This window comes from Pseudopodoces humilis, chromosome 17 (assembly GCF_049639895.1).
Source record: "Pseudopodoces humilis isolate 2021_Gansu_Grassland_sample_001 chromosome 17, ASM4963989v1, whole genome shotgun sequence".
NCBI lineage: Eukaryota > Metazoa > Chordata > Aves > Passeriformes > Paridae > Pseudopodoces > Pseudopodoces humilis.
Window position 1 is genome coordinate 9,797,980 of NC_142216.1, and position 12,867 is coordinate 9,810,846.

The following is a 12,867-nucleotide window of genomic DNA, read 5'->3' on the forward strand; positions in this document are numbered from 1 at the left end:
TTACTCATCTTTTATTGAAGAATTCAGTGAGTGAATTACCTCTCTATAAGCAAGTAAGTGTGGGCAATGAACAGATATGAGCTCGGATCATGTTCAGTGGCTGTTCATTAGTTTTTTGTATTTTTGTATTGTATAAATCTGTGTTTTTTCATGTGTAGGCCATTGCTGTGGGTGGCTGCAGATGGCAAGGGCTGCGGGGCAGGAGGATGTGCCCGATGAGGCAAGGCCATTGCAGAGCACGAATTGGGCAATGCTGACTTCCCTCTTACCGAGAGCCATTCCCGAATATTTCCTATCTCAGACACTTAACACAGCACTCCTGGGACAAGCAGAACCCTTCCAGAAAGAACCAGGTGCAGTCAGCTCCCAGAAGCATGGCAGACGCAAGCAGTGAGAGGATCACAACTGGCGCAAAGTTGAGATTGGAGGATTCAGATCAGATTTTAGGAAAAACCTTTTTACTGTCCGGGTGGTCAGGCACTGCACCGCTGCCCGGGGAGGTGCTGCAGTCACCATCCCTGGAGGGGTGTAAGAGGCGCCCGGATCTGGCGCTGGGTGAGGCGGGTTAGGGGTTACAGTGGCAGTACTGGTGCAGGGGACGCTCTAAAAGGTCCCTCAGCCTTGATGATTCCATGACTGTATCACGAGTCAGTGATCCACGATTCCATGACGACCGCTCCACAGCTCCCCCGTTCTGTGACACCGCCCCGCCGCCCTCAGCCCCTGCGCGCGCCCCGCGCCTTCCCGCCCGTGCGCGTGCGCGGCCGCCTCACGAAGGGCGGAGCTATCGCCACGTCCGCGGAGAGCGCCAAGATGGCGGCGAGCGGTGGGGAGCGGCGGAGGCCGGTGGGCCGCGCTCTGTGCTTGCTGCTGCTCTGCGGCTGGGCCCTGGCGGCCCGCGGGCAGCGACCCCCCGGTGAGCGCCGCGGGGCCAGGAGCGGGGGGCTGGCTGTGGGCTGTGGGTGCTGCGTGGCTCCCCCGCCGGTCTCTCTTACCGGTCTTTTCGGTTGGGCCTGGGGCGCTATGCGGCCTCGGCCGGCGCGGGTCGTGCCTTGAGGTGACCGGGCCCCGGGCCTGGCCTCGGTCTCCCGAGTTTGGGAGTGGGTTGGGGTCAGCTGTGCGCAGGGGAGGGGCAGTGCCCGGGTGGGGGGCGGGAGGTGGCCTGTGAGGTGTACACCGCTTTTGTTGCTGTGAAGAGCAGTTTAACTGGTTACTTCGTTCATCAGACTTGAGACTTTTTTCTAGGTACTCTTGTCTGCGTCCCTGGTTTTAGTCTCTCCTCCCCTAGAAATTAAGTTTATGTTATTCTGCAAGTTGACTCCTAGTTAAGTGTTTTCTTTCTCCCCCTTAAACCTACAGATAGCTGTAACCAAAGGCTAATAAAAAATGCGTGCTTCAGGGACAGTTTCTTTGTTTTGGATGGAGTACTGGTTGAGCAATGAAGAAAAAGGAGTTAGTGAAGGAAAAAAAAGGAACTGTTTGATCCATCAGTTCCTTCCGTGTTTGTCAGTCAGTATCTCCACACCAGTTCTATTCGTGTTGCCCGTCACCGGCTCTGATGGGTAGGCAGTAAGAATTTGGGATATAAACCTGTAGGAAACAGAGTTTTTAACTTCAGGAATCATGAAACAACTTGCTTTCTAAAAGCAGTTTTCCTGGAAGTGAGTTTAAACCATGATGTGTTTTTTATGTGCAGTGTTTGTGTTTGCTAATTCTGTCACCATGATTGAACATTAGTATCTATTCCTGAAACTGAGGCATCTCTGGATCTAAAATCATCTGACAGTGTTGTATAATTGCAAACAGTGCAACCACTCTTTATAGTGCCAAATAGTTTTGTGCAAATATCATAAATCATTTGTGGTTTAGCTGCTGTACTTCCAACTGCTATTAAAACAAAAAAACCCAAGCATATTTTAGGAATAATAGGAAATTGCTCTTTGTCTGAAGGAACAGCAATAGCCACTGGAAGTCCCTTGCATTTGAGCATATATTCTTCTAAAACTTCCGTGTTAAAATGAATTAAAGAATAATTTGAAGTGTGAGGCCAGATGCAATGTAGTTTTATAGGTAGAATATGCTTGTTTGTATTTCAATCAGTTTAGCTATTACTCTCTGATAGTGTTTGTCTGTATGGGGAGGGTAGCAGTAAGGTTGACCTCACTCACAATGTGCCAGCTAGCTATAAACATGAAATTATCTTGCATATTTATCTCTGCATATGCAACTAACTGGCTTAAACCTGAGATCAGAATTCCCTAAACTTGTCCTGAATAAGAACTGAACAAGTTAATGTTGATAAGATAATTCAGATGAGTAGTTTTTTCAGCAGCAAGAAGTGTGTTAGATGTGAAATGGTTGACTTCGAACTTCAGCAGAGAGGCCCCATGGTGTCTGCTTCACGTGAGATGAGTCTTCTCTGTTTTACAGTTGGTTAAAGAGTAATGAATACTGCAAAAGTGTGCCATGTAAACAAGAGTTCTGTTGTAACTCAACCTCTGCAAATATACAAGTTCCATGAATAACGTGATTCAGTGTCCCCTCTATAATATTTTACTTACTCTGTAACTGACAGAAGCAGTTGGTTGAATGCTTCATTTCTAGAGTCTGTAGCTTTCCTGTGAAAGTGTTTAATGAAAGTAATGAAAGTATTTTTGCTTTTGTAAAATGAAAAATTAGTTTGACATGCCAGAATATAAGGCAGGTATGGTTTCCTGGTTTAAATGAAAATGCAGGCTGAAAGTCTAAAATTTGTTCTATGTTTTTTATGGTGCCTCTGGATTTCAATCTGGTAGTGATGTACTACAAACATAAATACTTTGCTAATTTTTAGGTTTAAAAAAATTGGCTACTAAACTCTGCATCTTTCTTTTACTTTCCTTTGGATAGAGAAAAGAGACAGCGGTCTCTGCATCTGGATTTAATGCTCACCTTGTTTTTTATGTAGTTCTTCAAAGCTCTCCCAGCATTGGAGAGGTGCTGAATTTGCCTGAGTGTGCATTGTTACAGTGCTCTTTCTGACTTACTTCATTACAATAACTGCTGCCAACAAAAGGCTTTCCTCCAGGAGCATGGGCAGTATTTATATTTAATCCATGGTTCAGTAGTTTAATTTGAGTGAATATAGGGTTGGAAATCTGTTTCAGTGTCTACAGATTCAATAAACATTAGTCCTTGGGAAGAGGTGCTGGGACCATGTGTCCTGACTGAAGGGAACCTCTGTGTCTTCTCATTTTTTGTTGGTAAAACATGCAGTGGTGAAAGATGAAAATCTTAACTGCAGGAAACACTTTGCTGAGAACATCCCCCTTTGTAGACCTCAGCTCATTCTGTGGAAGAATCTGATGATGGAGAAAATGGTAATCATGTATGATTCTGCAAGACATCATGAATCCACAGAGGGAAGGATGACATCTCTATGAAGTTCTGGAAAACCGCTGTGCTAAGTTTTTCAGGGACACTTTGCCTCACTAATCTAGAAGGCATATACTTCCAACCTTTAGTTCCTGTCCCACTCAAGACTTTTCTTTGGAATTTGCCAAAGTGCAGGAGTGTGTATTTCTGCATATGAATGCTAAAATGTTTGCTGAGTGACATATACTGTGTTCTTCATGTGATTTCTTGTCTGTGAAGGAAACTTGTGGCAGTAGTTTTCTGTCAGAAGAGAAGTCAGTGCCTTGTGCGTAGTGCTGATTGTTTCTCATCCTTTTCTCAGGTGCTGTGGAAGCAGATATGCTTACAAGAAATATTTCTTCTACAAGTGAGAATGAAACACTAAGTGGATCCCAAAATTTGACAGACACCTTGCAGAGTTTAACCTCAGCAAGAAAGGAGGCATTCCCAACAACAGCCAAAATCAATTCGGTGACTGCAGGAAAGCCACCTACAGGAAATGGTGACTCTTTGTCGCCTGTTGTCCCTGCTAGTCCAGTATCACAGGTGGATGTTGATGCTTCTGAAGACACTAAAATTGAGGAAGATGATCTTCTAACAGATTTGAAAGACACACTAAGTAGTTCCCCAAGCATCATAAAAGAAGCTATGGAGTCAGATGGAGATGACTATGCTTACGAAATGACACCGAATTCCAGATACAATCCAGACCTTCTAGAGATGTCAGATGACAACTCTGACACCATCAGTAATTACAATGAGGAGATCAAGACCCTTGATGAGAAGATAAAAGCTGTTTCTGTCTCAGGGTTGGAGGAGGAAGAAGACAGCCATTTTTTTTTTCATCTGGTTGTAGTTGCCTTCTTAGTAGCTGTTATTTATGTCACCTATCACAATAAGAGGAAGGTAGGTGTGCTCTGAAAGGTTGAGAGAAACAGCTGCAGTGTTCAAAATAAAGTTGCATTCCCTTGTACAGGCTTTTTAAGAAGAGGAACTTAGCTTTTTGAAGAATGAAATCTTTGACCACTTAGTCTTGTAGTGATACCAATATGCAGATCATTAGTGTCATTTTTATCTTCACAATGAAAATGAACTTGAGTCAAACATTTACTATAAGAAAATGAGTTAATTGGTAACATCAGTTATCAGTCAGTACAGTAATGGAGACTTGCAGTGCACAACGTAAGTTCTATAAAGGACGCCTGAGCCAAGTCAAGTGGGGGTGAATGATTCATTTTTTTTCTGCACAGGAAAACAACAAATTAAGGGAGCTTTAATTGCACATGGTGTGGGAATGTTCTTGTTATGATTGTGATAATCCTTCTAATAGTCACTTCAATATGGTCTTTATATCATAGACATTCTGAGAATGTATGTACAAATTTTTAGAAAATGTTTAATGCTGCTTCCAGTTTTACATAAAGAAGCTACTAAGTTACTATTTTCAGGTAAATGTTTCTTCAGTACAAAGTAATTATCTGTGTCTCAAAAGTAGCCTGATTGGTGTTATTCCAAAATACATTGTTAGCATTAAAAATTACCTTTAGCCCAACCCAATGCAATAGAGGTGCATGCACAAATTTGCATTAAACCACAGATTACTTTTTAGACATGAGGGAAGTTTTGGTGTTTATCTTTGGGGGAGAACATTAATTTGGGTGAGGATTTGCAGGACTCTGAAAAGAAAGCAGCAAAAAACCCAAAACCTTTTTTACTGTGCAGTGGCCTATTCGTAATGTGCATTGCTAGTTCCTTATAGGGGAAGATGTTGAAGACTGTTGCATTTTGAAAATTTATCTGAGAGCAGTTAAGTAAGTGATTAAAGAATGAGTTGTCTTTGCCGCAGTAATGCCTTTGCCAGCATGGCAGGTAAAACCATGATGACAGTACCACTGTGAAGCTGTCTGTCAAACCCAGAATGTTTCTGCACAGCATCTGTAAGTTGTCCCATTTTTCTTTCAGATCTTTTTACTGGTGCAGAGCCGAAGATGGAGGGATGGCCTGTGCTCCAGGACAGTGGAATATCATCGCTTGGATCAAAACGTTAATGAAGCGATGCCTTCCCTGAAAATAACCAATGACTACGTGTTTTGAAAGCACCATGATTTGAGTTTGCTGAACTTATCACTCTTTGCCTGTCCAGTCATGTAATGATATTCAGGTATTCTAAATAAGCTGCTTGTATGGAAATAAGATGTACTCTCTTTGACCTGGATGTTTTGGAGATGAAATCTCATGGAAGATCAAGGGCATGATCCATCTGTTTGCTGCTTTGGTTGGGTTTTATATCAACTGTAAAGATAGCGAGTTTAATAAATTAGCACTCTTCCCATTCAAGAAGCATCATTCCCTTCTGTCTGGAGTAGTCTTAATAGTCATACTACAAAAAAAGAACATAAAATATTTTAGGTCTAATAAATTAATGACTTTGGCATCACTAAATCAAGTTAATGATCTCTTTGCTAATCACTTACATGGCTTATAAATTCCACTGTATTGCAAACTTAGAATATAATTACTTTTTTCTCTGCTTAAATCTGATGCTGCAAGTCTTTCATCTCGTTTTTTTTTTTTTTCTGATTCTGTTTTCTTGTTGCATAAGTTGATCCTATTTTGGCAAAATAGCTAGAATGGCAATTTAATAATTTCTGTATGTGTTCATGCCGGAAATAATTTAAAAATAATAATGTATAACCCATTTGATTTCAGAAGTTTTGTATTTCCTAAAACGTTTAAGATGTTTGTGAAGGCAGCTCCTTGACTGTCCTTTTCTCTGAGGCTATTTATGACTACTTCATTGTCTTTGTAATTAATGAGTGGAAAACAAACCTTGTTGAATAATCTTACTAAAATATAGATAGCTGACAGGCTTTCAATACATCAAAGCTTTCTGTTGAATTTTGAGACAGTTGGGAAATGGCTATTTGATTTGTTATATTTTAAATGGGAGAAACTGTAAGAATAATTTATTGGTTGTTTTTTTGACCCAGGTAACAGACAGGTGAAAGTAAGGGTGTGGGGTCCACCAGTCTGTGGACAGGGCACTCTGATTTTTGACAAACATTTATGCATTAGTGTAAATCAAGTCACTGCTACAGTAGGTTTTTTGTTCGTTGTTTTTATTTGTTTAGTTGTTTTTTTTTCTAATTTGTCTTTTGTATGTCCATTATTTATGTTTTCCTGAGTTGTAAAATACAAAATTTTAGTTTTCTGTACATTCTGTTTGTGATTTAGTTTTCAGACTGATACATTTGTAAATAATGGTGAATCAGAACCCCATAATTAATGACTTGGTATTCAAGTAGTTATGTAACATTTGGAAACAAATCAACTTCATGCCTGTTGGCATGAGGAGTCTGAAGGCATGATACTGTCTTAAGAATGAAATGCTAAAGCTTCTATATCCTACTGTTAAATTCATTCTTTTCATAACCACAGGAAGTGAAGCACAAACAAAATATCCAAAAACACTTCTCTTGCAGTAATTTTTATTGTATTTGGACTTGTATCACTTAATATTTTGAATAAGGTTTTTAAAATAAATTACAATAATAAGCCTGTGTTTCTTATCTCAACTGTTTCACTGGTTTTATACAGTAACTTCCAGTAAAGAACTTGCTTATGCTTGGAATTGGAAACCATTTCAAAACTATCTTCTCAGTTGCCCATACTGGGTGTATGAAGGTTTGTTATATGCATCTATTAAATGGTGTATAGGGTAAATATCAAGGCTTAAAGTAAATATTTTAAGCTATGGGAATGAATGCATTCTTTAACATGATTTGTTTAGCTTAAGTTGTTTAGTCTTGTGGAATAATTCTTGTGGAAGATACTTGAAATTCTTACCTGAACATACCTACTTTGAAGTGTAACACTGCTGTGGTCAGTATCTAAAGGGAAAGGTTACTTCTCAAAGCTTCTTTAGGATTTTTAAATATTGGAATTTGAGGAGGTGGCTAATTTTTTTGCACCCAAGAAATTCAGTAACTTTGTCCTTAAAAAAAATTACTGATTATAAAGTGTAGTGATTTTGACAGTAGAAAATAGTACATTCACTCTTGGCAGAAACTTGTGTTCCTTTCAGCTTGGTACCACAGGCCTTACACAGAAGCCACAGTGAACAACCTGACTGTGCAGAGGTACAGTGAGAAGTTTCATTTTCTCCTCAAACCACACAGTGAATTAGGCCATTGAGACATGTTACATTTTTAGCCACTTCCCTCACTATAATAGCTACAATACTGTTTAAAAAATACAGAAAATTAACATCATTCTAAATTAATAGAAATAAGGCATATTCTGTTATTTTCTGGACTTCATAGATATAAACTTCATCCGTGTTGGCTGTCTTCCAGAGCTCTTGAAGCACAGTTCAACTGGTGGGATAAAACCAATGTAAATGTGTTCTTTCAGCTTTCTGAACAACTAACAATGTCTCCTTTAAGAATATATGTTTGAGGAATAATCTTGCATTTCCTTGCCCTGCTTTTTTCAAGTTGTCCTTGTGGATAGGCTGTCTCTAAGGAGAGATATTTATTAATCTTTACAGCTTTTAAGCTGTTCCTTACAACCAACCCACTAACTTCTGGAGGAGGAATGCACACAGCTAATGGCATGATTAACATCTTTCCCTGAAAAGCTCACAGAAGACAAAGGCCTGGTTTAGCTCAGTGAACCAGTTTGTTTTGCAGTCAGCAGATTTAAAAATGTTTGTAGGTTTAGCTGTGCCATGATGATACCTGTCCCACAGATGTGGGATATTCATTAGGTATTTAGGCCTAATGACCTGCAGCTCCCCTGGGCTGGACTGCAGTTGTTAAATCAATCCTCTGCTGAATTGCCAGTGTGGCTGTCCTCTGAAATGCTCTTATGAGGTTACCTTAGAGGAGAAAATCACATTATGAGCCTTTTGCTCTTGAAGTCATACCAGGACTGAAACCTTTTGAGTTGGGTAAGTGATGTTTGAGGTCATGAAATGATGGTTTGCACATGTGTCTTCTCTAGCAGAGTACAGCTTTGCCTCACTCAAGTACTTCAATCACTTAAGAGGAGCAGTTATTCTTTGCTTGCTCTACTGTCACTTCTGTGGCATCCTCTGTCACGGAAGTAAGAAAAACTTTTTAAAAATATATTTTTTAAAATTATGTTCTTGATAATAAGGGCAGCTTATAAGAATAATTTTAAATTCGAAGGGAATTAATATGAATTTGAAATCACTGAAGTTCTTTAAACAGTGGGTTTAGTTTGGGGGGTTACCTAAACAGGTGCTCTTTTTGGATACAAATTTATTTGAAAGACTTGTGAGTGTGTCTCTGTTAGGTTGACAGTTACTGCAGCACGGTGCCTCAGGAGATGGTTTGGTGGATGGAATGTTTGTGGATGCATCACAGCAAATGATAGTCATGGTAATTCCAGTCTTCTTGAAACCTGTCCACGGCTGATGCCCGGCGTTCAGTGACAGAGGCTGCAGTGCCAATTAGCAGCGGTGATTTGTATCCTCAAAGAGACACCCTGCCCTGCAGTCCCTGCTGTGTGCCAGTGTAAAAGTGTAGTTCATTTGTAGCAAGGTGATCTCTCAGCTCCACCGTGGCCAGGGCGGTGCCGGGTTATTTCTGTGGCACGCTTGTGTGTCATTCTCCCGTGGAGATGGGACCTCGCCCTTCCGCTGGTGAAAGGTTTCATACACACAGTGACTGACTTCTTTTTTCCAGGGCTGTTTTTTCGTCCTTAATAGCCTTTGGACTATTGCCTGAGCAAGGGAAGTGCTTGCTGAATTGGCTTGGGTGGTCAATAGCTGTTGCCTAATAGCACTAATAAACAGGGAACAGGTTTTTCCTGATCCGGTTTTACAAGGGCTCCAGCAGCACCAGGATAGCGTGGCATATGTCATCTGCTGTGCAATAAAAGAGCCATTTGTGGATGGGGTGATCAGGGTTGAACTACTGGGTTTTAATTTCTTCTGAATTTGCTTGTGGGAAATTAAGAGCAGGCAATCAAAAACTCATAAAGTGCTGAGATCAAACAGAGGAAAAAGCAATCGGATTTATGTCACATCTTACCAACAAGAAATGTCTTGATGAATTTCTTTAGTGAAGAAAGGAAACTTTCTCACATTAAGGTGAATTATGACTTCCATCAATATTCTGATAAAAGGAATAAAATATTCCTGAAGAGCTTCCTGATTAAACTTTCCAAGATGAAAGTTCAAGCTCTATTTATGTAGGTTCTTGTTAGTGGCTGGGTTTTATGAAATGAAGAAAGAAATAATGAATAGGATAGTTTAAACAAATGATATATTTCACTTTTACTATCCAGGAAATCAGGTATTTTAAAATATTAATGGTTTAATTTTCATTTAGCACCAGTGCATATTATTCAGCTCTAAGTCAACTGTCCTTGGCTGTTGCTCATTTGTGTACAAGATGAAGAGAAAAGGGTTTATCTGAGCAGGGTGCTTTGAGTTACAGGAAATTAATTTGCAAGGTGGAGATGAAAAATGTCATATGTCTTAAATGAATTTAAATGCTATAAAAATAATAGAAAGGGAAAAGAGAGAGTTCTGTGTCTCTGACACAGACTCTTACTGAAAAACAACATTGGTCAGGGGTTTTCCAAGTGGAAAATTGGTCAGTTTAGGAAATTGAAAGTTGAAAATTGAATTGGTCAGTTTAGGAAACCTGTGATGAGCCACAGTGGGGGAGATTTTATTTGCTTTTATTGTTGGTGGAAACCTGACATGCTGAGCAAAAAGAAACCTGGCTGGCAGCAGGTACTTGCTCAGGCTTCAATTTTCTGCCTAAATTTGGAGGCAGTGAAGCTTCCTGGGGTTGAAGGATGGGAGGGACTTGTTATCTGGCAGCTGTTCTTGCTCTAGAAGTAGTAGGGTGTCCCAGCAGAGCTCCTCTCCTGAGCTGTCATCCTTGGTCTGCATAGAACTGATCAGCAGGAAAAGCTTGTTAAAGAGAACCAGGACAGCAAACTGGGCAGTTTCTTTATCTTCCAATCCCTGAAAAACCCTATGCTCACCCTTTCTTCCTTCGGCGTGAATATTTTGGGTATCACAGCACAAACAAGATGTATTTTGCTGCTGGTGGGCAGTGGCTCTAAGAATAAAAGGATCCTTCTGTCATCTCTGGCACTTGCCTGGGGTGCTGCCTGCTCCTGTCTGAGCCTGGGCAAGAAGGCACTAGAACTATTAAATAGAAGTTGTATTGCAAAAAGAACTCAGTTGTGAGGTAGAGGAAGGTATTTTATCTGGGAAGCAAGCTTACCTTGCTGGGGCTGTGAAACCATCATTGCTGAGGTCAACTTTTTTAATACACAGAAGAAAAATAATATTCACTTTAGATATTAAATTAATTTATTTTCCACAGCTTTCCCTGCTGCTAGCCAGCACTTGGAGCAGCCAGCAGGGGGGAGTGTGGCTGCACCATAGAAGACACCTGGTAGGCAGCAAGGGGCTGGAAAAGTGCAAAATAAACTCAAGAATGAGTTAGGATAAATTCCTTCGGACAAAACTGACACTGTGAGATAGACAGCATGAGTCCATAGAGCAACTGAGATGTGGAGGAGTCTTAAGGGGTGTTTACCTACTTTCTAAAAACTCCCAGTTTATTTTATTAAAAAAATCTTCAAGAAACAGAGTTTTTTACCTTGGAGTAATGACCTCAATGATCTTACATTGTCTTTTCAAATTTTCCAATCTAAATTATTCTATCTTCTTCTTACACTGCATTCCTGGGCCTTTATTTTTTAGTTTTGTCCTGAAAAGTGCATGTCTCTAACATCAGAAGCTCTTATGTATTAATCCATCTCAGCTGTAATAATCTTATAAGAATAAAAATTGTCTCTACTCCGGGGGGGGGCGCTCAGCAAAATATTCTACAGCTTTGAAATCACACTGTTCTTCTCTAACACAGGGAAAAATAAATCTGTTTCCTCAATCTAACATAAATTTCTATTGTTGTGCAAGAGGAAAACATTGGAAAGCAAAGACACCAATCTCCCTAAATGTTACTGCATGGGAGCAGAAATTATTAGAAAGAAAAAATGTTGCTATTTATAGGATTGTAATATGATGAATTTTACCAGACAGCACCTAACCTTTTCCAGAGCAATAGACAAATGATTGCTATGTGCTTGAGTAAATACAGATTTAGAAATACATCACCAAAACACCGGTTAATAGATTAATTACATGGACACTGGTAATACCTAGTTCTTGTTGAACTCAATGTCTGAAAAACAGTTATTTTATATCTGTAAATAGTTTGCCTGCCTAATTACTTGCTTAACCATTTCTTCATCCAATTACATACATGTGCAGTTGTCATATGGGAATTGCTAATGCTTGTGGAGCTGCAATGTTGGGCAAAGATGTCTAAGAAACTCAGGGAAGAAATTTCTTAATTTGGGAGAAAAATAAAAATTCTCAGCTCTGCTGCAGCTGCTGTATCTGGGGTGATCTCCAGTAAAGGTCTCCTTCTGTCCCCAGTACTAAAGGGAAAATGCTCAGTGCTGAAAAAGGCTCCAGTCCAACAAGCAACGCTGGGAATTGTGCATCATCTGCAGTATCCATTTGTCACCCTCCTTGAAGTCTTGACATGCTCTACAGGGGTCCTGCAATGGCTCTTGAAGCCACCGAGGGTCAAGGGAACCCCTCTGAGGTCCATGGAAGATGCACTGGTGAGTTATTGTGTGCCTAACAGCTGAGAGCAGGAGAGGGTCTCCCGTCCCTGTCCTCAGAAACCCCAGTCCCAGAGCAACTCAAGTCAATCCTGCATTACTGATCCATTTTCATGTTTACAGCAGCAATTAACTTCTGTTAAAATTGATTACAATTCCCACCAGGGAGCACTCAAAGCAGAGTTCTGCTAATGTTCAGAGGACTCTGATGTGCTTCTGAAGTCTGGTAGTCCTTCATACTATTCCTCTTTATGCTCCATTCAAAAAATAAAATTAAATATAAAAGCCAAAACAATCACAAAAATTGGTACAGCCATTAGCATGCCTCTTTACCCAAGATTAAGGTGATAGATTTCCTAACAAATGTTAATCAGAATCACTAAAAGAAAAAGAAAACTATCATGGTAGCACCCACCAAGCCTTCAGGTTAACTTCCTGCGTTATTTCTCAGTAACTTGCCAGTCCTAGAACATAAAACATAGTCTAGAGGTGGAAACAGCATCAGCAGAGATAATGATAAAAAATTTCTATGTATTTCTCTCCAGTTTATTGTTTGTTTGAGTGCTGTTTAATTCCCTCCCTACAATGAATTGCAAACAGATGTTTAGGTAATTGAGGGCTGAGGCTTTAGAGATGATGGTCCAGGCTCTGATGCTGTTAGGCTGGATTACACCTACTTCAAAAGCAATCCACCAGTTTTGGTACAACAAATGAAATAATATTGAAGGGCAAAAAGAGCCTAAACTAAACTGAGCACTGTGTGCTGTGCTGTAAAGGAAAACTTCCTAT

General features: G+C 40.1%; 1 protein-coding gene across 1 annotated transcript; it reads left to right on the forward strand.

Moving 5' to 3' along the window:
• The first annotated feature begins 763 nt into the window (after window positions 1–763).
• On the forward strand, window positions 764–6,962 carry C17H5orf15 (chromosome 17 C5orf15 homolog). Its single transcript, XM_005523497.3, has 3 exons — window positions 764–916; window positions 3,716–4,299; window positions 5,356–6,962. The coding sequence occupies exons 1-3, from the start codon at window positions 814–816 to the stop codon at window positions 5,485–5,487; spliced, it is 819 nt and encodes a 272-aa protein (XP_005523554.2). The 5' UTR covers window positions 764–813; the 3' UTR covers window positions 5,488–6,962.
• The last annotated feature ends 5,905 nt before the right edge of the window (window positions 6,963–12,867 follow it).

Coding starts and splice junctions, on each gene's coding strand:
- C17H5orf15 (XM_005523497.3), top strand. CDS start 814: ATGGCGGCGAGCGGTGGGGAGCGGCGGAGGCCGGTGGGCCGCGCTCTG. Junction 917..3,715: donor CCGCGGGCAGCGACCCCCCG/GTGAGCGCCGCG, acceptor TCCTTTTCTCAG/GTGCTGTGGAAGCAGATATG. Junction 4,300..5,355: donor CCTATCACAATAAGAGGAAG/GTAGGTGTGCTC, acceptor TTTTTCTTTCAG/ATCTTTTTACTGGTGCAGAG.